We start from the raw sequence: 24052 nt of genomic DNA on the forward strand, positions 1-24052 counted from the left end.
CATATTCTCAACAGATGCCGGTCGGGGGGGGATTCCTTGTTTAGCTAGGTCTAGGATCCATTGAACTAGCTGATCTTCTTCGGTCTCAGTCAATTTGGTTGAATTTGCGCGTAGACTGATTCTTGCAGGTCTTCCATTTGCTCGATGATATAAGGTAGTATAAGGCACATTAAATAGCCGTGCAGCTTCAGCAATTGAGCTAATTTCTTGCTTTTTAAGAGTAGAAATAGCAAGTTCAATCCTGCCCTCTATTTCTATAGAGGATTTCGCATTTTTATTGCGAGTTGGTGGCATTCTGACGCGTTGAAGTTGATGGTTGAGGAAGTTGAAAAATCATCTTTTCGCTCGCTTGTGGATTACGTTAGTTAATACTTCCACCAAACTGCGCTAAACTACTTTTGGAAAGGGACTTAGCGACCGGGATCGCTGGCTGAAAACTTTCACTTCACCCACACAAATCAAGTGAAGAGGAGCGACGACGAGCAGCGCAGAACCAGGTCAGCCATCTACGTTTGCTCTTGTCGAATTCGTAATTTTTCTTTTTGGCGAAAACAGCTTCATCATGGCGGAGTATGTTCTTGTCCTTCCTGATTTTTTGCTTTGATCGAACTGACGATTATTTTCAGAAAGGAACAGCCATTCAAGGCCGTCCAGGTCGAGGCCCTGGTAAGGATCATTCAGGCCGTGATGAGCTCGCAGGAAATATCGAATGCTAATGGGCAGCTTTGAAGGTGGTGATGAAAATTATCAAACACAGCACCCAACTTTTCCCTACAACCGCAACCGGATCGCTCGTTGGAATGGACGTCCGAGGCACGCTGGAGGTCACAAATGCCTTTCCTTTCCCCATAGTGGATATTCCCGCAGACTCTCATTTGGATGGCGCCCCCGCAAATGCTGCTGCTGCTGCTCCACGCGCAAAAGCCAACGCCGTTTATCAATCCGAAATGATCAAGATGTTGCGAGAGGTTAACATTGATGCAAACAATGTGGGCTGGTACACGAGCGCGAACATGGGTAATTTCGTCAACCTGAACATCATCGAAAACCAATATTTTTACCAGAAAGAGCTCAATGAGAGAACCGTCGCCCTCGTACATGATGTTAGCCGAAGCTCACAGGGAGCCTTGAGCCTTAGAGCTTTCCGCCTTTCACCCCAGTTCATGGCCGCATTCAAGGAAAATAAGTTTACCACGGAGAAGTATGCTTGCCCACCTTCCTTCTTTTCTTCTGGGGCAAGTATTCTTCCATGCTAACATTTCCTGTGTCTTTCTCTTTCTAGCCTCCAAAAGTCGAACCTTCGATATCAAGATATCTTCGTTGAACTCCCGGTTCAGATCCACAACTCTCACCTGCTCACGTCTTACCTCCACCAGCTCCCGTCACCACCTCCTGCAGAGAATCTGGATTTGCCCCCATCTCTTGCAGCTCTCACCAACGGCCCCCTTGCGTCATCCTCTTTGCTTACACCGAACTTCGATAACCTCGCGCTGAGCATCGATCCGTTCCTCGAGAAGAACTGCGACATGCTCCTCGAGAGCATTGAGACCCACCACACGGAGAACAACAACTTCCAGTATTATCAGCGATCCCTTGCCCGTGAACAAACCAAGATCGCTGCCTGGCAGGCCAAGAGGAAAGCGGAGAACGCGACTCGCGCTCAGCTCAAGCAGCCCTTGCTTGCAGAAGACGAGTGGCAGCGCTTGTTTAAACTCCCACAGGAACCTAGCAGGCTCGAAAGTATGTTGAACACCAGACAGGTCGAGCAGTACTCTCGACAAATCGATGGTTTCGTCTCCGCAACTACTGGAAAGATGTTTGCTGTCAGGGGCAACCTGCTTCCTGGCGAAACGCAAGTCTAATGTCATTGATGAATTTTTGCTTCCTCTTGACGTTCAAACAAAAGTGGATTCGTTCCCTGTACGGAAATCGACCGGGTTCTTTTCCTTTCTTTTTTTTTTTTTCTTTTTTTTTTTTTTTTTTTTTGGCAAGCTTTTCTTCCTTTTTGTTTTTCTTTCTTTTAATGAAATTTGATTTGCATTAGAGTATGGCGCCGCGGACGGATATATGCTTCTCCTGGTTGTTTCCGTTTTACCTATGTGGAATGATGTGCTGGCTCTCGAATGTTGTTCTTTTGTTTCTGGTATTATGATTCTATGCGAATCTGCCGCCCAGGTCACAATAGAATATTTTATTCAACTGTTACATGGGTTGTAAGAAAATATCTCGCATGTATACGGAGTACACTTGGGCAGGTAGAGAAGCGCCCAAGCATTGCGCCAGGCAGCAGCCACTCCTCCAGTATCCTCTTATAAAGTGAAATTGATCATTTTATCCAGCTATTGTAGAAGTCTTTTCACCACTTGACCCTGACAAATGGATGTCCGCGTGACATGATATCTGATCATGCATCCCATTTTTTGAAGATAAACAGGGTACAAGCAGGATTATCATGAAATACAACAACTATGTACACACATACATACAAATTGGTACAAATACACATTGAGAGTAGCAGAGCACGTATTCCCACATGACAGAAATAAAACCCACAATCCGGCCACACATAACATCATTAGTTTCAAGGAAAAGGGGGTATAATGCGCAGATGTTGAATGAATGTCCATGAAAGCTCCGGACTGAAGTCCAAGAACCGTAACATTTCATGACCAATTGGTCAGATTAGATAAAAACCAAACTCATAACGCCAAATCCAGTCCTCCCAAGTATTTCCGAATGTCCGAAAGAGGGCTATTGTACCTACCCACCGGAAAAAGAAATAAAAAAATAAAAATAAAAAAAAAAAACCACAAGTTCTTAAACATGCAAAACATAAAATGTCTTAAATCATAAAACGTAGCGTCATCAAAATCCTGTGAACTTCTTGAACCAGCTAGTCACCTTTGTGGTGCCATTGGTATGGTTATAGCGAGCATCAGATTCGTAGCGGTGGTCAGCGTAGCGGTCCATGCCCGCACTGTCATCACTGCTTCTCATTGTATCTCTTTCCGCCCTACGAGACTCGCGGCGCCTGCTGCGCCTTTCCTTTTCTGGGGGTAACATGTCGCCGTACTTGGAATGACGTCGTGAGCGACGGTGCAATATTGCTCGTCGGGCTTCTTCGTCAGAAGAGAGGGAATGGCTGGGGCCTTGTGGCGCGGGAAGATCAATGACAGTGGGAACTATTGGCGGTGCTTCAGGAGGGTCGGTAAACTGAGACTGAACCCAAGATGATGTTTTGTCCTTCCCGCCACTAACCATAACGGGGTAGGGCACATCGGGATGGCGGCGAGACGATCGAGTCCTGCGAGATGTATGGCGCTCGTCTCCTCGTGGCGTAGTCGTGGACTTCCGACGCCTGGGTTTTGCGCCTTCGTCATCGGGCCGATGATGACGCCGACGATAGTATTCATCTTCTGCGTATTCATCCGGATAACCTTCCCTACGTTTCTCGCCAACGTATGATCGGCGGCGGCGGGACTTTGATTCTTGTTGAATTTCGCCATTAACGTCACCTTCGGGCGCCCGATGCTTGTGGCGTCTGTGTGAAACTCGTGGCTCCGCCTGCTCAAGGTCATCCCTGTCCCTTGGCCGCTCATCTTGAAGAACCCGAGAGCTCCGTCGAGCCTTCTTTTCCCTGCGCCGCCTATCGTCTCGCTCTTCCTCCTCTCTACCGCGTTTTTCACGGGATTCGCGTGTCCGATGCTTCTCGCTATCTCTCCTGCTAGCACGCCTTTCTTCGGCTTCGCGGGCTTCTTGTTCAGCAACCATTCTAGCGGCTTTTCTCGCCCTTCTTTCGGCTTTCCGAGCATCAGTGTCTTCGACGTCTGTATTCGGAGCACCCATAAATACATCGCCATCGGTGTCAATTTTAGGTGACCGTCTTCTCTTCTCTTCTCGCTTCATACGCCTTGAGTCTTCTCTCTCTGTATCGGTGTGTCTCCTACCATCTTCGTCATGGCGAGATTTCGATTTACCCCGCTCTCGGGTCTCGGACGCACGACCACCATTCTTTCTAAAAGAGCCAAGGAGGCCTAAGAGCCCTTCCGATTTCTTTGGTAGGGTAGTGGACCGGCGCAGTGACGACCGTTCTCTGTGCGGGGTTTCAACAAAGGCAATGTCATCCGGTCCAGAGATAACTTCTGGGCTATGACCAGAAGAACCGGGCTCGACCATGACCATATCGTCTGGCGTTTCAATGTCCTTTGCCTTCAGCTGAAATTTTTAAAAGGGCCTTAGCGATATTCCCAAGTATGGAGAGGGAACAAAAGGGGGTGTTTACCTCTCTCTTAGACCTACGCCTACTGCGAGATTCCCGGTGAGCCTTCGGTCTCGGAGCGTCAAGGTCACCTGTCCCGTTGACCATTACAATATCGTCGTCATCAATCGCATAAGGGTCCGCGGGGGCTTACAGTTTTCATTAGACGATGTAAACTATATCAGTGGAAACAAGACACATACCTGAAGACCTTTTCTTGCTTTTGGAGATTCGCCTCGAGGGCTTTGAGTTGTTAATGCCCATGACTTTCGCCGCTTTGCTTGGAGCTTCTGGTTTATCTTCCACGGAGGATATCAGGCCGGAATCGTCTAGGTTCATGGACTGACGGCGCGATGTGGGACGGGAAGATGTGTTACCATTGCGTCTAGCAGACTTTGTTCTTGCCGGCGGAGGACCTCCAAGCATAAACCCGGAAAAGCTTAGCCCTCTGCTGGGCCGGGGACGGGACGCGGCGCGTTTCTCTTTTTCTTTGTCGGAAGTGGAAGACTTGTCGTTCTTTTCCGGGCTAGCAGACTTTTCTCGTCTCGTTGCAGAGGATTTCGATCGTTTTAGAGCAGGTTCAGGCTTGTCGTTACCCCTTTTCGGGGTTGCGGAAGCTTCACCTTCGCCGGGGCCCTTTCCCTCCTTCTTGGGAGATTTCCTGGGGGCAGCACCCCAGAAACCCCACGACGTGGCCCCAGCTGTACGCTCCACTCTCGCACGCTCCTTTTTCGCGGGTTTGGGGGTCGGAGTTACGGGAGCCGATTCGCGTTCATTTTCGCCCTGGGCTGGAGGCGAGGGAGGTGGGGACGCCATGTCAGAGTCGGGTTTCTCCTTTCTCGCGGGATCCTTCTTACCCTCTGTGGACGATTCTGGGAATTCTACTGCTTCCAACTTGGGTGCACCAGGCGCAGAGAACGAAACATCGACTAGGTCATCATCAGCCCCGGGAAAGCTGCCGGGAACGGAATCGCGTGGAGCTTCGAAGTGTTCGATCGGGGGGAGATCAAGGACAGGGATATTTTTGGTTTTCTTCTTCGTCCTCTTCGACGGGGCGGGCGCGGACTTTGCTGCTGGCGCAGCGTCGGGCTCTGGTGGAGCGGGTGCGTCTGGTGGTTCCTGGGCGGCCGGTTCCACTGGTTCGTCGGCGGGCGGGCCGGCTGCAGGGGCGGGTTCTGGGGCTGGGGCCGGGGCTGGGATCTCCAACGCCCTTTCGGTTTCCCTGGCTGCAGCGGTCTGTTTCTGCAACCTTTTCTTCTGCTCGAGGATCCTGATTCTCTCTGCCACCGACGACTTTGCGGTCGGTCGAGCAGTCGACGGCGGCGAGGAGGTCGTCGGCCGGGGTGGCGTCTCTGCTTTGTCAGCGGCAGCCGCACTAGCCTTTTCGGGCGCGTCCACGAGCAGTTCGTCGGCGGGCTTGGCGCCGTCTTTGCTGGCCGTCCTGGTCACGCCGTCGTCGAGCGTGTCTGCTGGCTCTCGCTTCGACTTGGACGCCTTCGATTTGCCGGCGGCCGTAGATCCGCCCCAGATGCCCGTGCTTGCTTTGCTGCCCTTCGCGTCTGCTTCGGCGACCGTCCCGGGTTCGTCAGTAACGTCGACAACCTCCAGCCCTCGAGTTTTCGTCTTGCTTAATTTGATGTTCTCGATATTTGCTGATTGGGAGGTCGACGTGGTCGTTCGAGAAAGATTCCCTTTCTTCACTCCCCGACCACCAAAGCCACTAAATGAATCCCACGTAGTATGTCCGGTATCATCAAAACTTGGAATTATGGGTGGTTCGGGATCTAATCCTTGAGCTGGAGGGGTAGGGGCAGGCGGGGGAAGCTGGCCTTCATCCTTGGCCTTCTTTTTCTTCTTCTTCGTGCTTTTGGGCACGTTCCAGATATCCCATGAGTTGTCTTCTGCGGCCCGGGGGACCAATTCTGTAGATATAGGGCTCGTGATATCGTTGTCGATACCCCGATTCGTTATTTCATTTTCATTTTCCTTGTCCTTTTCCTTTTTCTCTTTTGAAGAAAGACCCCAGTCCTGTGCCCAGATGCTCAGGGTTGGCTCGTCAGTCGAAGGCGGAATTTCAAACGCGTGCACGTCAATGTCAGGGTTTTTCGCTTTAGCGGTCTTGCCTTTACTTCTTTTCTTTGACCCCCAGAAATCCCAGGCATCTGTCGAAGCTGCAGGTGGTCCCGAATTGTCTTCGAGGTTCCCGATGTCCAGATCCTTAGCGGCTTTGTCTTTCAAATCACCATCTGCGTCCCCATTCCTTCCATCTAGTGCATCATCTTTCAATAAGTCAATATCTTTGTCCACATAGCCCACCCCTTTGTCTCCGCTCTTGTCCTTCTTCTTGTCCCAGGAAAACCAACTGTCATCGGCAGTAGTGTTTTCCATTTCATTGAGCACGGGCACGGGCTCAGATTCCAACACGGGGGCCTGATCTCCTTTCTTCTTTTTCTTTTTGTCCTTCTTTTTACTCCCCACCGTCCAGTCGGCCAATGGGTCCTCTTCCTTGGGACCCTCGGACTTGGAAGTGTCTACTTTCGTTACTTCAGCCAATGCATCACCCATTAAATCACCAGTAGCATCAATAGGATCGACCAAAATCGGGGGGTCTTCGGTTATTACTTCACCCTTAGCAGCCGATTTGCTGGCCTTGCGCTTTTCTTTCCTTGAGAGAGCGTCAACAAATGCACTACTCTCTTCGGGCAGTGGTTCGATGATATCCTCAATTTTCGAGGGCGCCGGGTCAATGGCTCCCTTTTTCCCTTTCTTCTTTTTGCTAAGGGTAAATCCGGCCCAGTCGTCCACTAATACAGGCTCGGGCTCGGGCTCGGGCTTGGGCTCTATCTCTTCGGGAGCTGGGTCAGGAGGCGGCGGCGGAAGAGGTTCCTCGACTACTCCTTTCCCCTTTTTCTTCTTGCTCTTTTTGGTGCTTATGGTCGCCGTGGCCCCCCAATCATCAACTTGTTCTATGACAGGTTCGGGCGCGGGCGTAGGCTCCGGTTCGGGCTCGGGCACGGGTTCTGGTTCCACCGGAGGAGGATCTGGCTCAACCGGCGCTTTAGACTTCTTCCCCTTTTTCTTCTTCGGGGCTGGAGTGAACCAGTTATCTACCGGTTGAGATTGCGATTCAGGCTCCGGCTCAGGTTCAAATGTAAGTTCCGGTTCAGGCGCAAGGTCTAGCGGCGGCGGCGGCGGAGGCGGATCTTCCACTACTGGCTCCTTCCCTTTCTTACTCTTCTTCTTTTTAACATTCGCCGTGGCCCACGTCCATTCATTAACGGGCTGAGAATCTGCGTCGAGAGATGGCTCAACTACCGTAACCGGCTCCGGTTCAGGCTCAGGCTCAGGCTCAGGAACAATTTCGGGACTGGCATCTGGTTCTGGCTGGGGGTCTTCAGCAGGCGGAGGAGGAGGAATTTCTTCGACACCTGCCTTCCCCTTCTTCTTTTTGCTCTTCTTGCTGGTGGCCATTCCCCAGCCACCCCAATCACCATCTGCGGTAGTTTCAGTGGGTTTCCCGGGCTCTGGAGTTGGTGTTGGGGGTTCTTCCACCGCAGGAGTTTCCTTCGCCGCTTTCTTCTTGTCTTTCTTGCTACCGGATGTAGCCCAGGCGACAAGGTCATCGACGGGTTCTGGATCCGGAGCAGGGTCTTCCGGCACAGCGGGGGGCGGAGATAGTTCCTCCTCGATCAAGGTTTTACCCTTCTTTTTCTTGGATTTTTTCGTTGTAGTACCCCAAGACGGCCAAGTGTCGTCCCCTACCTCGGCGTTCGCTTCGATATTCACTTCCGGGACTGTCTCGAGAGTCGGCTCTATTGGAACTTCTTCAATAGCCGCTCCCTGCTTTTTCTTCTTGGACTTTTTGGTTGAAACAGACCAGGCATCATTTACTGGTGGTTCTGGTTCAACAGGCGGAGGAGCAGGTTCCTCGGGCTCTAGATCTACAATTTCCACCCCTTTCTTTTTCTTTTTCTTACTCTTTGTGGTTGTAGCCCAACCGCTCCAATCTTCGACCTCCTCCGCTTGGGCGTTGGTTTCGTGGTCGATTACCGCCGTTGCGTCCTCTGGAATCGCATCTGCCTTGTTCTCATCTGCTGCAGGGATTTGTTCGAAGATATTCTCTATAACAGCACCCTTCCTTTTCTTCTTATTCTTCTTATTTGTCACGGGAGTCTCCCAGGAAGGATCATCCGCAGTGTTTCCTCCAAAATTATCACCGTTGGTGGGAGGAGTAGCATTGAAATCATTTTCCATGTCTCCAAAACCAATCTCAAAAGCATTAGAGACGGCGAAAGTCTTGCCTTTCTTCCCAGGCTTAGACCACGGGTTAGTGGATACAGGATCTTCTGTTGATGTTCCATCCTCAGTTCCATGTCCGAAACGCTCATCGGAGTACCAACCTTTACCCCACGCGTTCAAACCAAAGCTGTTCCCAGATGGCTGGGTAAGAGGCATATCAGATTGGGGTGCAGAATCCTCTAGGCTGATATTCTCAAAGCCATTTGATTGTGTGGTTTCAGCCGGAGGAGGCTCCGAGGCCTGGAAAATCGTTGTCCAGTTAGCCGATGCAATAATCTGGGGAGATGCACGCTATGCATCGCGCCGAACTGTACTTTACCTTTCCTGCCTTTCCCTTCTTCTTTTTCTTTGGAGCTGAAATCTCTGCCCATCCATCGTCTTGGGCGGCGCCATCGGCGTCTGCCCAGCTGAGATCGTCTGTCTGGCAGACCACTTCCTCGTCTTTGGCTTTCTGCTCCTCCTCGTCTTCCTCTTTTCGCTTCCTTTCTTCTTCTTCTTCTTCTTCCTCCTCTTCCTTTTTGGCTTTCTTTTTCTTCTTACTCTTCTTGCTATTACTCGTCATCCAGTCTTCGTTGTCTTCATCATCACCTCCTCCTTCTCCTCCTCCCCCCGCACCGTCGTCACCATTACCGCCGTCGTCACCAGCGCCATTGTTGCCTCCTTCAGGGAGGTCATTCTCTTCTGGTGGTGGTGGCTCATCATTTCCACCGCCTTTGTTGTTAGAGTTACCGGTTTGCTTTTTACCGTTGTTTTTCTTCTTTTTACCTTTGGCGCATTCTCTGAAGCGGGACGGATCATTCCAATCGATAGGCCGCTTGACTTCCTTACATAAAATTGATTTCTCTGCGGATGTGGTGCATTTCTTAGCGGGAAGAGTCGCGGAGTCTAAAGTCTCGATTCGTGATCGAGGAGCGTCCTCCACAGTGTATCCAGGCGGAAGATCTTTGAGAGCATCGGAATAAGTTGGGGGGGAGACCGTACAACGTGACTCTGGGGGATGATTCAAAAACGATTCAAGCTCTTCAAGCAAAGCGGATACTTTCAGGAATGAAACGTGGCGGCCATGCAAGGGAGCCTATTGCGCGGTTAGAGATCCCACTATAATTCAAAGCAATGTTGTCTCTCTGCGACAGTAGAAATAACACTCAACAGGCTAAAAGGGATAGAAAACAGAAGCATGCAATATAAAGTCGGAAAAATAAGGAACGAAAGATCAGCTCTATGCGATAATACGAGGGAGACATCCGAAGTTAGGGACTTCGTCTAAATTCAAGACGCGAGAACGGAAACGGAAATCCAGGGCGCGAGGAATGCGACGCAACCTCTGCATTTGCGTACCGTGAGCACTTGCTTGTCAAAAAGAAAACAGTTTCTAGGCGACATAAAGTCGGGTATGGAGAACTTTGTTTCGGAAATTTCGCAGGAAAGACCCGTTCTCCGCTTCTCTACTATTGGGTATATGGGATGCACGTCGTTTGGAAAGCCAGCTAGGAGGGCATAGTCCATGGTGCTAGGATATTCAGAACTAGCAAAGATACCGTCAGCTTCCCGATCACCACGTTATATTATCCAGATCAGATGCAAGAAACAAGCCAAATTTTGAGCTGAGCATATGCGTCAAAGCAGGTCAAAGTGAGTAACAATTATAGGCAGTCTTTCAGTGTTTGTGGAAACATAAGGGAACCGGGCGCGGAGCGGGGCGCGGCGTCCTGCTGAGGGCGGGCGGGGAACAACACTCGATCCTGAGTTCCGCCGGTGAAGTAAGGACGTTCTTGGGAAAAAGCTCTGTTTTCGCCAGATCGCTATCCAGCCCCTTGTCTCGAGGGAGGTTGTTATGCAAAGTTTCGTTTTCCAAGAGACGAGGTGTGGGGTGACTCTGTAAATCGTCGCTCGGAGGGGCCCGCTGGCAGAGAGATCACACGATGGCAACGTTCATGACTGAGCGGAAGTGCTTGCAAGGAATTTCAGTAGAGAGCACCGATGCTTTTACTCGATATTTTCACGAGGCTGAGGCGCAAAAAATTAATGATATGTCGGTGAGCGAATAACGATACGTGAAACAGGCTGCGCATCAGGATCCAAGTAAACAAAGTAAAAAAATCACCGAGCAACCAGAATATGGAAAGTCGCAAAGCGGTATGTTTCTCCTGGAGCCGTACCAACAGGGTTTCCAGATCGTTTAGACCGCTTCAAAGAGCGTCTGTGTAGTCACAAAGGTATCCTGTAGCTACGTGCTCGACTGACTCTCTCCTTTATTCCCTTTGCGCTGCTTGTCCTCAGGAAAAAAAAAAAAAACAACTATCCTTACCTTTGGAGCATTGCACCATTCAAACAGTCCGCCACTCAGATGCGTCCAATATGGACTTGTGACCAGTTAGAAAATAAATAAGGATGGTGTGGTGGGAAGCACGGCCGGAACTTGGCGACTGGTGATTCTTCGAGGGTTGCGATTGTTGGTGATTGGGGGTCTCAAGCATCCGGCCGGAGACGACCTCACGCAGGGACCAACCACTGAAAAGGTTGGGAATCGTCAAGGTGTTTTGTTCGCGACGACCATCTGACCCTCGACGGGGCGGTCGTAGCCGACTACCCTTGCTAAAAAAATCCCTCCCCTGAGAAATTGGGGAAGTTGAACTCGGACGGATCGAAATTTTAATTAAGGATCTTTAGATAAATAGTTAGAGAACAGGATGAGGACTCTCTTGTGAGTTACGCTCAAGTCCAACTCGATTTCTTGACACCAGGGGCAAAAGTAAAGGAAAATTGAATAATTACCTTGATTTTGTATCGGTCTGACTGTCGTCCAACGGGGGAGTTGGAATGCAATGATTCTCGGGCGCGACAATCGGTGGACACCAAAAGGCTGCCAATTGTCTTCCACCTCATCATCTGCACGCCGTGATTTGACAGGCAACCCCACCTTAGCCCGTCAATGCGCGTGATTCTTTTCTACTCTTCAACTCCATCACGTCAATCTGGAGCGCCGGGCACATAGCTAACAGCAACGCTCCGTATAGCCTTTTGTCTAGAGAGAAGGCCCCGATATATTATTTAAGCATGTGCGTACCGAAGAGTTGACTCGTTCGCTGCAAGGTGAACAGTGGGCAACATTCATCCTTTGCAGCACCGCAATGTCTCATCAAAAGGCCAATACCGTGGACCGTACGGCTGGACGGGATGTTAAACCAGTTTCCGTTTGTGCCCTGTGCAAATCGCAGTCAAGCCTGGATCGGGCACGGCACTAGCTCCACGCGTTCCCTTGGAACGAGGAAGCTCCCGTAACCCGATGTTCGGCTCCGTCGCCTGTGGGCAAGCCTTACCAGACTTCCCGATCGCGAAGCATGACAGCGGACTACAGTGGATTCGTTTGGATGCCTGATGCCCAGCCCAGTATTATCAGAGCGGCTTACCACAGACGTTGATATGTAGGTTCCAGCGCATCCCTCTAGTGCTGTTGCTTCTACTCCGTACACGCATATGTGTCCATGCATAACGAGTTCCCCTGTACTCCGTGCGCCCGCTGTCAAGCAATGAGGTTGGCGGGAAGGACCTTTGGCATTGGGGCTGACTGCGCAGTGTGGAGTACCAGGATACTTGTCCGTTGACAACCATCACTAGGCAGCCAGTGCGCGCTCCATTTGCAGTTTGACAGATCTCGGAAACTTGGGTCGAAATCCCGGGCTCTTTTCTCACCGCTGCTTTGGGACGAGGATGATCCACAACACAAGAAATTTCAGCTGCAGAACACACATAGTTAGCTATGCTGGCACCTGGATTGATGAAGGCATCCCAGAAAAAATATTTGAAAAAAATTAAAAAAAATTAAAAAAATTAAAAATTGAAAATTCTAAATGAAAAGCAGGATCAAAGATTCCTTCTCTTTTTCGGTCAGAAAGTATTCCACATTCGGTACATAAAGAATTGCTGAAGTGATGTCCCCCAATCGTGTGTCAACAACTTTTTATAGAGGCTACCTCGAGTACATCCAGCCAACACGTTTTCGACAATTCAACAGTTTCTCCAAAAGGGTGCTCTTTCTATGAGTCAGAACTACCATGGTCGAGAATAGAACGGCACGCAGCGTAGTTTAGAATCTGAGCTCGGCAAATAAAGCGGAATGTCATAATACAACGGGCAAATCACCAGCCCAATTATTCCTAATCTTCTTAAAATATAGTAATTGGGGCTACGCCATTCGATTCCACCGGGGCTCCTTTGCACAAGTTACAAGCCATCAAACAGACCAGAACACAAAGAAAACAAAATACAGCATACGAACACCATTGCCAGAAGTTGTGCGATCCCATAATGATATCATGCCACAGGGTCGAACAGAGTAGATGAGAAATAATCCACTCGACGCAGATCTAAGAATTTTGATTCCTAATAACCTGCATCGCTATTAACCATGATACCACATCTCTTATTCGGGTGACGCGCGCTTTGGAGGTTCGCCATAGACCGATTCGTACTCATTGACGTACTGACGGATTGCGTTCGCATGTAGTCGGTGATATTTCTAATAGAATATATAATTAGATATTGCAGATACTTTCCACTGAGCAATATACACAATACTGGGAATATCCATACCTCCTGTTCAGCCTTCGTCATATCACGCCAGCTTTTGCCAATACGCATCATTTTCTCTGTCACTGTTAGATTAGCGAGCTCTGCGCTGTTTAGTTGTTCTTTGGCAAAAATGATATACGCGCTCAGAGGTCGTTTGACCTGTCTGGGGTCGCGAATATCTGGGAATGAGCGTGGTTTATCCAGCAAGTTTCTAAGCTTTCGTCGAGCATTATTCGCCTCCTTGATCTGAAGCGGTGTGTGGTTCTTTACCCAGGCTTCAAATGTCGCTCTGTTCGCTTCCGCGTTTGATTTTGCTGCTTCCCGAAGGCGCTGCAGCACAATTAGCATTTTGATTAAACTCAAAGAAGAGGTACAACACCTACTTCGCGCTCTGATTCCGACATCTTTCTGTAGGCTTCGGTCCGTTGCGCTACGGTGCCGAGTTCTACCTGCTGGAGTACGAGGCCAAAGGAGTTGTTCGGAAGCATCTTGGGCGGCGATAAAGCTACAAGCTTCAGATCCTTGATTTCTTGTTTCCGCTTTTTATTCTCCAACTGTGCCTTTTGTTTATCCGTCAGAGCCTTCCTCTGCGGCTTTTTTCCAGTAGCAGTTTTGGTCTTGGTTGTGCGCTTCTTCTTTGCCTGTGTCGCCGCAGGCTTCTTCGCCTTGGTAGTTTTGGAGGCGACAGCTCGCCCAGTGTGTGCTTTGGGTCGAGCTGCAGTCGCATAAGTGTTCCTGAGACGGAATGGAAGGACCACGACCTTGGCCTTGCAAACCGCTGTCGAAAGTCGAATTCCATTGGAATTACGCGCAAGAGAGGTCAATTGCTGGACTGTATGAGCACCAACACGACGAATAGCGGTTGGTCCGCCACGCGAGAGAATGGAGTTCATGATAACCCTTGGAACCAGTCAGCTCTGCTGGTGACCATCCGCACACACACGCACACTAAATTGGTGACTTCACCTGATATCCGGCAGTTCACTGTAAATAAATATATTGGACTCCGGTTTTAAATATCGTCAATTGGGATGCGTGCACAGAGTTCTTGTATGTCAAATCAGCGGTGTGTTGATGATCCATGAGCTCATCCTGACATACCCAAAACAAGGAGGTTGGCTTGTTTGGGCGAGGATGATCATATATTGCTGGAACCAGGAAAGCGCGGGTCGAGTACAATCGAGCCTAGCCTAATAAAGTCTAGCGTGGAACTCGCGTGGCAGAATCCGACAATTATGTAAGGCAAACTCTATCTCGCCTCGCCGCCTACCCAACTTCCGTCACTTTCGTGTCGTCCATCAGAAGCGGCGCCACTCCGGCCTGTCGATTCTTTCTCTCGCAACTCGCTTCACCGTTCACAATTCTCTTGGGCATACCTTCTAAGTCCTTAATTGCTTTATGGACTATTTGGATCATACCACAGGCAGATAGCTTTGGTGAATTCGCGTCTGTAAAATATACCTCCAAGAAAAAGTTAGGATTTGGCCTACGGAAATGGCCAGAGAGACTCGCTCACCATCGCCAGTAGGCAGCACTCATTCATCGTCGAAACGAAGTCGAAGAAACGACGATTATCTTGATAGAAGCCGCCGCGATGATGGCAGGGGCCACAGGAGATCGCGAAGCCCTCCGGTAGGACCACAGACGGGATTGCGTCTCCTGAACAACACTAACAATATTGTCATTTGGCAGAGGCGACATCGTGACAGAGACTGGGATCGACACCGAGATCGAGATCGGGATCGTGACCGTGATAGAGTACGGGATCGCGAGCGTGGACGTGATCGAGAACGCGATCGAGATACTTATCGAAAGTCAGATCGCTCGGTAGATAGACGAGATTACAGAGATGATGTACGTGATGATACTTCCTACCGCCCAAGCAGGAGGGATCGGTCACGACCAAGGTACCACTCACGGGATCGCGAAGATGGCAGAGAATATCGCCACAGGAGCCGCGACAGGCGACGAAGGGACGATTCCGCCGATTCCAAATCAATAGCCAAACGGAATGAAAGCAGAGACCGCGTCTCCAGCAAGGATTCCATTGGAAAGTCTCGTGAGGCAAGTTTCTTCCATTGAACTTTAATACTCATTGGCTAACAAACAGTGCCAGGTCTCCAAACCTTCTACACCTGCCCCGCCTATCGCACAAACAGATGAAGAGAAGAAGGCCGAACGGCTCGCGAAATTGGAGGCGTGGAAACAAAAGCAGGCTGCAGAAAAAGAGCGAAAACAAAAAGAACTAGCAGCTGCAGGTGGTGCACGAAGCATTCTTGCTGAGATTGATAAAAGATCCACGTTAAGGCAGGCAGGTGTGTCGCAAGAAACACCCGCGCCACAAGAATCCGAGTCCGCATCTGCGAAGAAGTTTGATCCCAAAACGATTACCAAAAATGCTGCAACCCAACCAGAGCGTCTTTCGTTGCTTGGTAATGATGTCGCAGTCCCTAATACTACTACGTCTTCTGAAGTTGCTGGTCGCAATGGGGCCGATTCTACCCGTAAGTAAAGTTTGTACCATTCGCCTAGCTACTGTGCGAATGTTGATCTCTGACTTCTCTTGCTCTAGGAATTGCTCCGTTAAAGCCTCGAGGCAACGTTAGTGGCTTTGGCTTCGGCGCCAAGTCAGCTGCTGAACTGGAAAAGACGTCTCACAAACGCGCGTTGGATTTTGGTGACGAAGAATCCAGCCGCAAAAAGTTAATGAAGCTTCCCGATCCTTCACTCGAGGACAACGATACTCCCAATGGAACCGTCAATGGTGCTGAAGAGGAAGAAGATGACGACGGCGATATCGACATGCAGGATGGCGGCACAGAGGAAGAGAACGCTGCTGCGGCGAGGGCTGCGGCGGAAAAACGCGAAGAAAGGCTGCAAAATCAGACTGTAGCTTTAGAGTCACAACCAGAACAGCAACCAGAAACGTTAGAAACTGACCAGAATGGCTCAGCCGAACCTATGGATGTGGAGGATGAGGAGGAAATCGACCCGTTGGATGCCTTTATGTCTGGTCTAAAAGATTCAGTGACGGTAGACGCATCCAAATATCGAAAAAATGTTTCTAAACCTAAACAGGAACCCGAAGCAATATTTGGGGACGAGGATGATGTGGATTTGAAGGCAATGGATTTCGAAGCGGATGATTTCCTTGCTATAACGAGTAAAACCAGGAAGAAGAAAGATTTACCCACTGTCAATCACGAAAAGATTGATTATGAACCATTCCGAAAGAGCTTCTATACGGAGCCTGTGGATTTGGCGGAGCTAAACGATGAAGAGGTCGCCGCTCTAAGGCTAGAATTGGATGGAATAAAGGTTCGGGGTGTCGACGTACCAAAACCTGTGCAAAAGTGGTCGCAGTGTGGTTTAGGAGTCCAAACCCTGGACGTCATTCGGAAACTCGGTTATGAGCAACCAACCTCGATTCAATCGCAAGCTATTCCGGCCATCATGTCCGGAAGAGACGTAATAGGTGTCGCTAAGACTGGCTCTGGAAAAACAATCGCTTTTTTGTTGCCCATGTTCCGTCATATCAAGGATCAACGGCCACTTGAGAACATGGAGGGTCCCGTTGGGTTGATTATGACCCCAACTAGAGAACTGGCAACGCAAATCCACAAGGAATGTAAGCCGTTCTTAAAAGCGTTGAACCTTCGTGCCGTCTGTGCGTATGGAGGTGCGCCCATCAAAGATCAAATTGCGGAATTAAAGCGTGGTGCAGAGATTATTGTGTGCACTCCAGGAAGGATGATTGACTTGCTAGCTGCTAATTCCGGGAGAGTGACTAATCTACGAAGGGTAACGTACGTAGTGTTGGATGAAGCTGACCGAATGTTTGACATGGGTTTTGAGCCCCAGGTGATGAAAATCATCAGCAATATCCGACCTTCGAGACAGACTGTCCTCTTTTCGGCGACGTTTCCTCGTAATATGGAAGCTCTTGCGAGAAAAACATTGACCAAGCCAGTTGAAATCATTGTCGGTGGACGCAGCGTTGTTGCACAAGAGATAACTCAGATCGTCGAAGTTCGGCCGGAAAATACAAAATTTGTCCGATTACTCGAGCTCCTTGGTAATCTTTACTCGGATGACAACAATGAAGATGCTCGCGCTCTTATCTTCGTGGATCGGCAAGAGGCGGCCGATGGCTTACTTCGGGACCTCATGCGCAAAGGATACCCGTGCATGTCAATTCACGGTGGGAAAGATCAAGTTGATCGCGATTCTACCATCGATGATTTTAAAGCTGGCATTTTTCCAGTCTTAATTGCGACGTCTGTGGCGGCACGCGGGTTGGACGTCAAACAGCTGAAATTGGTTATCAACTATGATGCACCAAATCATCTTGAAGATTACGTTCACCGGGCGGGGCGCACTGGTCGTGCAGGCAACACTGGAACGGCTGTTACTTTCTTGACTGAAGAACAGGAGCGATATTCCGTCGATATAGCAAAAGCTCTGAAACAGAGTGGACAGTCGGTACCCGAAGCCGTCCAAAAGATGGTGGACTCCTTCCTCGAGAAAGTTAAATCCGGGAAAGAGAAAGCTAGTGCTTCCGGCTTCGGTGGCAAAGGCCTGGAGCGACTTGATCAGGAGCGCGATGCCGCACGGAATCGTGAAAGAAAGACGTATAAGACTGGCGAAGAAGGTGAAGAGGATGAAGAGAAGGAGAAGAAGGAGAAAGACAAGGGAGAGGAGCTCTTTGCCAAGGCTGCCTCAGCGGTACAGTCTTCGTCCGCTCCGACACCAAGCGCTACTCCTGGTGTGCCTAAAGGAATCGACCTTGACGGGAAGATTACGGTTCATAAGACCGAAAGAGCTACGCCATCCACTACGGGTACTAACCCTCTTGATAAAGTTGGCTCCGCAGTTGCCGATATCCACGCCCGTTTGAACAAGGCGGGCGTTATGAGGTCGGGTGTGCCAATTGACAACAAGGGTCCCGATGCCGGAGCTTTCCATGCTACTCTTGAAATTAATGACTTTCCACGTAAGTTATTCCGTTTTATCCCTCATATCTATGACACGCAAATCCGCTAACATTGACTTGCAGAGAAAGCAAGGTGGGCGGTTACCAATCGGACTAATGTTGCCAAAATCCTTGAAGCTACGGGTACCTCGATCACGACAAAAGGTAGCTATTATCCACCAGGCAAGGAACCAGGACCTAATGAGAATCCGAAACTATATATCTTAGTTGAGGGAGACACGGAATTGGTTGTTACGAATGCGATGCGTGAACTTATGCGGTTATTGAAAGAAGGAACAATTGCTGCAGCGGACAGCGAGGCACGAGCTCCAGCGAGCGGGAGGTATAATGTTTTATAGAATTGTTTGTGCAGCATTAGATACCTATATTCCTCTCAATAATATTGGAGGCATGCTTGAAATTCACAGCCTCGCACGCCGCCTCTTTTCCTTTCTTCCTCCCCTCACACGATACGACGCCTCAATTGCTCCGAACGGTGGATAAAATATTCACAGCTTCCAAACATGTAATTATCTTCACTAGAAACATATCCAACGTTATAAAAAGGTTGATACTGTGTCACAGTATAACGAGTGCTCCCAAGGCATGAAAGTTGGGGCCCTTCAGAAGATTCCGACGAACTCAGCAACATCAATCAATTAATCCCCAAGTTTCAACACATCGTGCTTGTCATCAGAGTAAAAAATCTCAATCATACCCCTTACAAAGGAAAAGCGCTCTTAGCAAAATAACAAAAGCCTGGCGATGCCCAGTGGCTGCAGCTACGTAGTTGTCTAACCATGGTCCAATTCCCCAACGTCGATACCAGACAAATATTCTCGGGTTTGATGGCACACAGAAAGTGTATTTTACGTATTAATCCCATCTCCTCGAAGTTTCCGCAGCATCCACATCCCTAGTGGCGCGTTCTGTTTGGCTTAACTCGTTAAGAGTCCTTCCCTGAGTCTTCGCCTTTTGCGCTGCGAGCTGGGAACCAAGTTTACCCTTGTTTGCGGTAGCGTTCTGCTTCGCAGCTCGTTCCTGAGAAAACAAATTAGCGCGGATATACACAATGACAAAGGAAAAGTTGTCTCATCAACAAAATACGGGGATGGGGGATGGCATTGTCGGAAAAGGAATCAACTATGTCAACACACCTCCGCAGCTCGAGCAGCAGCGTTGCGCGGCTCGACGGTTTGATCGCTCGTACTACCGCTACCACCAAGTGTTTTTCCACCTTTAACCGCTGGCCTTGATATGGTCTGCTTCTGAGGGACAGGTGCACTCGAGGGTCCAGAATCAGGAGAGGTACCCAGCACCCGGCCCGGCTGGGCAAAAGGGTCCGAGGGATTGGAGGACTTTGAACAGAGATTTCCCATTTCGGTCGCAAAGTTTAGGATTGAGAGGGGGGCGGAAAAAGCAAACAAAGAAAAAGGGATAGCTTCTTCAATCGACGAGCGGATGAAAGTCGCTTTGCGAGGGATGGACAGCGATGGGTCTCCACTACGCCTCCGCCGCCTCCTCCCTCTCTCGACGCCCGGGTAAGGGTTTCTTAGGCTCGAAGGGATCGCAGAATAGCCTGGTTAGGACGATGGGGAATTAAAAGCCGTCATTTTGATTCTCAAAAATATCCTGGAAAAGATTGCTAGGGATGTGCATATAGAAAGAATGTCTTGCCATCATCGGTGCTTGGTTACACACTGCCGCCTGTCAACGATCCAGAGCCCGAGGTAGGTGTTTGCTCTGTTTGCTTTTCAGTCATTCTAGGAGTTTGTCGAGTTTGCATCTTCTGGCATCAGTACAAACCCTTGAAGGAATATTTGTATGTAGTTCATTATTGAGAATCCGTCGGGAAGGCAGGGGGAGCTCTTAGTTGAATACTGCTATCGCGGGAGATTGATTTCCGGCTTCCCCCTATGGAGTACTCAATCTTCTCTGATTTTAATTCCAATGAATAAAGGTGAGCTTGCCCGTCTTTCACTTCGCTAGGCCTCAAGGAGCCCCCGTATATGCCGTCGTCCGTCATTCCCTGTCTTCAACCATCCCGCCTAAAAGTGTCCCTTGGCGAGAGGATGGGGTGGGTTAGTTCTGTATTCCCCTCTCCAACAACCAGTGACAACGCGGCTGGCAGGGATTAAAAAAAGTTGTGTTGGACCGTTCGCGAGACTGGGATATGAATTATAAAACAACGCGCTTGAGCATCACAACAAATCGGATAGCTCGAGGTCACACGTTCGCCTCCCCGCCATAGCGAGCGCCAGGCCAATCATTTTTGATTATGCGAACAGGGCATCATGTCCCGCGTTTTGATCTCTTAATCCTCCGCGTCGCCCTGCGATGCAAAGCCCGTCATTGGCCGTTTCTCACGTGGCAGCGGCAGCCTTAGTCAGCGAATGAATATTTGGCTGGTTACATAAGCGTGCGGAGTGACGAAAGAAGTCGCGGCAACCGACCTGAGAGCCACCAAGGTCCTCACTGACTTTTGAGCGTTTTCCGATCACCGCACCGCCCGTGCCAACCGGCTTGTCCATCTGCCCGTAAGCCCTTTCGCGAGTATCAGTTTCTTTTTCTGCCACCGCATTGCCGAATCTTTGTCGAGGTATGTGGCACCCGGACGATCGTGCTCTATCCTATCACCTTGCCGCTCCGCTACTAATTCGGACCCTCATCTGTCAGGCGCCCCCGTCGTCGTTGAGTTGTGGCGGGAGCTCGGTCCTGTTCAACCCGGAAGCTTAGATCTATGTCTCCAAAACCCGAGACAGACCCATTCTGCTTAGAATGCCATTGGGAGAATTACCACATGGCCGACGGCAATCTCCTTTCCGGCCCAGAGTGCTTTGATATATCCTGCTGGAGTGGTGCTGATTTCGACAACCATAATTCTCTCTCGTGCAACCTGTCAGCAGAGTGTTGCAATATGGATGATTGTGCGGATGCTTGCACTACTGTCTGCGATGGCTTCGTCGACTGCGACAAGTCCACCATCTGCTCCGAGTCCTATTGCGACAATTTAAACTGCGAGAAGACGTCTACTGCCTGCTACGATAAGAATTGCATCGAGGTGCATTACGATAATGTCCACCAAACACATGAAAATAACTTCTTGAGCCAAGATGGATCTCTGAACTGGGACTGTATGACTTTGGGTCCCGAGCACGGCAACTGTGGGTTCCACGGCGAGAACTTTGACGGTTCCTTTACTTCACACATTCATCCCTCCGGGACAACGGTTGCTTGTGACCTGTCCTCTATCAAAGATCTGAGTCAAAGCCACTTCTCTGATCAGCAGACCCCTTTCGACTCACATTCTCATATAGTCTCTGGCCCGTGTCTAAATCATGGACTCGGAGCCATTTGCATTAGCAATACGACAGAACTTTGCCACAACACGGGAAACTGTACATATCAACGAAAGATAGGCGGCAATTTACCTCTCGGAAGCTGTTCTGGGATATCGACGCCCTTTGCTTCATTACACTCTTCCAGGACTGCCAACCATCGTCATCACCATGGCCATGGCTCTTTCCAGGCGCTGGCCTTGCAGCTATATCACCGACGACAAGAAGCAACGCCAACGATTACAACTTCCACACGCTCTACTCCGAGTCTGAGCATGCATTCAAGCCCTGTTCCAGCACCCATCGGCCAAGAAGCGACTGGTACCCCATTGTTCGATGCCTCCGACTTTCTCGGCGCTGAAGAGCTGCATATTTGCAGATGGGTTGGAAATAAATTAGAAAATAAAATTTGCGGTGAAATATTTCCAGACGCAGGCAGCCTGCAGAAACACCTCACAACAGCCCATGCGGACCCAACGCAAGGATGCCAAGGACAAGGTTATTACTGCTGTTGGGAAGGCTGTTCCCGTCCAGACGAACCGTTTTCGCAGAAGTCTAAACTACAGGGCCATTTTTTAACACACAGTAATTGTACATCTTCCTGCGCTATTTTGGCTTTCCCGACATGCTTCTAACCTTCGTACAGATAAAAGTTTTCGATGTTCCATTTGCGGGAAGCCTTTTGCAAGGCAGGCAACCTTGGAAAGGCATGAACGAAGCCACCGAGGAGATAAGCCATATAAGTGTAAGGAATGTGGGAAGAAGTTCACAGACAGCAGTGAATTAAGTGAGTTGATATCTAAGGTCCAGAATCAGTCTGTCTTATTCTGACACCTGGTTAGAAACACACATGCGCACACACACCGGCGAAAAGCCATTTAAATGTAACCATCCTGGATGCACCTTCGAGACCGGGGACGTAAGTAGACCCCCAAAAATAGCTGCCTACCGTACAGCTTTTCAAAGTCTCACTAACAACAACCTGCCCAGTCGTCAAATATGTCTAGCCACAAACTAAGTAAGTCTACTGGAGTAATGCCTAGGCCCATTTCATTTAGCTAATGCATATCACACAGCCCACGGAGAACGGAAACACAAGTGTCCTTATCCAGGATGCTCTAAGAGTTTTACAAGACCAGGTATATATTTGCTTTTATGGCCTTGTGGGCTGGTCAGATTTGTTAACATTTCCCTATTCTAGATCAGTTGAAACGACATTTAAAAGGGACGCACAAACACACCAATGTTTTCCCGAGCCGATTGACCTCTCCAATTGGGAACCCATCCACTCCCCAAATTTAAACTTAACAGGTCTCGCTTGATGGACCCCCAATTTTAACGGAAAATGTGATAAAATCGAACACCAAACCCTCCGCTGGAGACCATATTTTATGGAATTAACGAATATACCAAAAAAAAAGAAAAAGGGTTTATATGCTCAACCAGTATATAAATAATGTCAATGATGTGTTTGTTACGAGACTATGTTCTGTACAAACATACATCAAAGATCGCATCACTAGCAATATGTTCATGTCCATATATTCAGGTAGATGTCTAATGAGCAATTGATTATTCTGATTTTGAACGTTCCTCAAGGACTTCCACGGCATTTCTTAATTCTCGTATTCGCTGCCCAACTCTGCGCTTGATCTCCTCCCTAATATCTACTGGTATATCGCTGGAGTCTAGCGCAGCGCCCCTTTGAGCTCCTTCACTTTGCCCTTTGGGGCTCGGAGACGAGGATGAAGTAGCCCCTGTATATACATCATAGGCGTGCGCTAAATCGTCAAACGCTTCGCGTAGCGTTGCACGATCGGATTCGGCATAGATGGTGAGGGAATCCGTAGATTCAGTCGCGATCTCTAGCTAATGGGTGTGTTAGTGTCCAACCGACATATGTTTTGGTCTTTTTCTTTCTGGGTTTGAAATGGCCCTTTCTTTTTGACGGTGGAGTTAGGTGGGATACCTCGTCTTTAGCTATCTCATATCTACGTCCATACATCGGATTAGCTTTCGTTAATTCGAGGGCGTATGATCTTTACCAACGAGTAATAAATGGGTGCGGATATATTTTGAAGGCGGCAACATACAAATCTTGCAATTCCTGGATATAATCGTCTGCGGAAATCCCCCTCTTGGACTGGGTAGTGTATCTCCTTGTTGTGGAATAACCAGCATACAGACTTGGTCTTCCTAGCCCAAAATGGCGGGCGTCTGGGATGCGTCGTGAAGCCGAGTTCCCCGAGGATACGATGGGCGCAACCTGGGGGCAGCCACGGAGGTGCGGAAATGATCTGAACCGTGTAGACATTACGCGGCAAGAAATGCGCCAGGAGATCTGAGAGTTATGGCCCATTGCAGAGCTGAAAGGACTGCGAAAGGAACGCATTGGGATGGTCCCGAAGGTGCCTTTTGTAGTAGAAGGGAGAGCCTTCATGACATGGGGAAGAATCATGAGGTGGTCAAGGAAAGAGAGTGATTGGCCTCCCTTCACAAGAATGAGTGTGATGGCCCTTTGGCTTGCATGTTGGGGAAGCTGAACAAAGTTCTAGCGCGATCGAGTAACAATTATCCCCGATACAATCCGCTTACTAGTAACGCAACTCCCTG

The 24052-nt window shown here is 49.4% G+C and overlaps 7 protein-coding genes across 9 annotated transcripts; 3 read left to right on the top strand and 4 right to left on the bottom strand.

Annotated features, from left to right (window-relative positions):
• The first annotated feature begins 462 nt into the window (after positions 1-462).
• D8B26_007347 (uncharacterized protein) lies at positions 463-2192 on the top strand. The gene is made up of 4 exons (XM_003072160.2): positions 463-570; positions 627-666; positions 732-1201; positions 1283-2192. The coding sequence occupies exons 1-4, from the start codon at positions 563-565 to the stop codon at positions 1860-1862; spliced, it is 1098 nt and encodes a 365-aa protein (XP_003072206.1). The 5' UTR covers positions 463-562; the 3' UTR covers positions 1863-2192.
• A 667-nt stretch (positions 2193-2859) lies between these two features.
• Positions 2860-11198, bottom strand: D8B26_007348 (uncharacterized protein). The gene is made up of 5 exons (XM_003072161.2): positions 9896-11198; positions 8877-9632; positions 4462-8797; positions 4283-4407; positions 2860-4215 (listed from the first exon to the last, which is right to left on the bottom strand). The coding sequence occupies exons 1-5, from the start codon at positions 10061-10063 to the stop codon at positions 2866-2868; spliced, it is 6735 nt and encodes a 2244-aa protein (XP_003072207.2). The 5' UTR covers positions 10064-11198; the 3' UTR covers positions 2860-2865.
• A 1434-nt stretch (positions 11199-12632) lies between these two features.
• On the bottom strand, positions 12633-14245 carry D8B26_007349 (uncharacterized protein). 2 transcript variants are annotated; one of them, XM_066125512.1, is made up of 4 exons: positions 14096-14245; positions 13513-14029; positions 13151-13459; positions 12633-13076 (listed from the first exon to the last, which is right to left on the bottom strand). In XM_066125512.1, the coding sequence occupies exons 2-4, from the start codon at positions 14020-14022 to the stop codon at positions 12981-12983; spliced, it is 915 nt and encodes a 304-aa protein (XP_065981595.1). In that variant the 5' UTR covers positions 14023-14029; positions 14096-14245; the 3' UTR covers positions 12633-12980. The 2 variants fall into 2 exon arrangements, with proteins under 2 accessions (XP_065981595.1, XP_003072208.1); XM_003072162.2 differs by having other exon boundaries at positions 14077-14245.
• A 286-nt stretch (positions 14246-14531) lies between these two features.
• PRP5_1 (pre-mRNA processing RNA-helicase) lies at positions 14532-18646 on the top strand (the record flags this gene model as incomplete). Of its 2 annotated transcripts, XM_003072163.2 has the most annotated exons (5): positions 14624-14761; positions 14822-15193; positions 15246-15633; positions 15702-18122; positions 18186-18646. In XM_003072163.2, the coding sequence occupies 5 exons, from the start codon at positions 14624-14626 to the stop codon at positions 18458-18460; spliced, it is 3594 nt and encodes a 1197-aa protein (XP_003072209.2). In that variant the 3' UTR covers positions 18461-18646. The 2 variants fall into 2 exon arrangements, with proteins under 2 accessions (XP_065981596.1, XP_003072209.2); XM_066125513.1 differs by having other exon boundaries at positions 14532-14761; positions 14822-15633.
• A 331-nt stretch (positions 18647-18977) lies between these two features.
• Positions 18978-19480, bottom strand: D8B26_007351 (uncharacterized protein; the record flags this gene model as incomplete). Its single annotated transcript, XM_003072164.2, has 2 exons — positions 18978-19142; positions 19259-19480. The coding sequence occupies 2 exons, from the start codon at positions 19478-19480 to the stop codon at positions 18978-18980; spliced, it is 387 nt and encodes a 128-aa protein (XP_003072210.1).
• A 1361-nt stretch (positions 19481-20841) lies between these two features.
• On the top strand, positions 20842-22741 carry SUR1 (zinc-finger protein; the record flags this gene model as incomplete). Its single annotated transcript, XM_066125514.1, has 6 exons — positions 20842-22030; positions 22086-22226; positions 22282-22358; positions 22430-22457; positions 22516-22578; positions 22641-22741. 6 exons carry the CDS (start codon positions 20842-20844, stop codon positions 22739-22741), a joined length of 1599 nt encoding a protein of 532 aa, XP_065981597.1.
• A 209-nt stretch (positions 22742-22950) lies between these two features.
• Positions 22951-24050, bottom strand: D8B26_007353 (uncharacterized protein). The gene is made up of 3 exons (XM_003072166.2): positions 23533-24050; positions 23409-23430; positions 22951-23308 (listed from the first exon to the last, which is right to left on the bottom strand). Exons 1-3 carry the CDS (start codon positions 23895-23897, stop codon positions 23012-23014), a joined length of 684 nt encoding a protein of 227 aa, XP_003072212.1. The 5' UTR covers positions 23898-24050; the 3' UTR covers positions 22951-23011.
• Between the last annotated feature and the right edge of the window lie 2 nt (positions 24051-24052).

This window comes from Coccidioides posadasii, chromosome 4, assembly GCF_018416015.2.
Source record: "Coccidioides posadasii str. Silveira chromosome 4, complete sequence".
NCBI lineage: Eukaryota > Fungi > Ascomycota > Eurotiomycetes > Onygenales > Onygenaceae > Coccidioides > Coccidioides posadasii.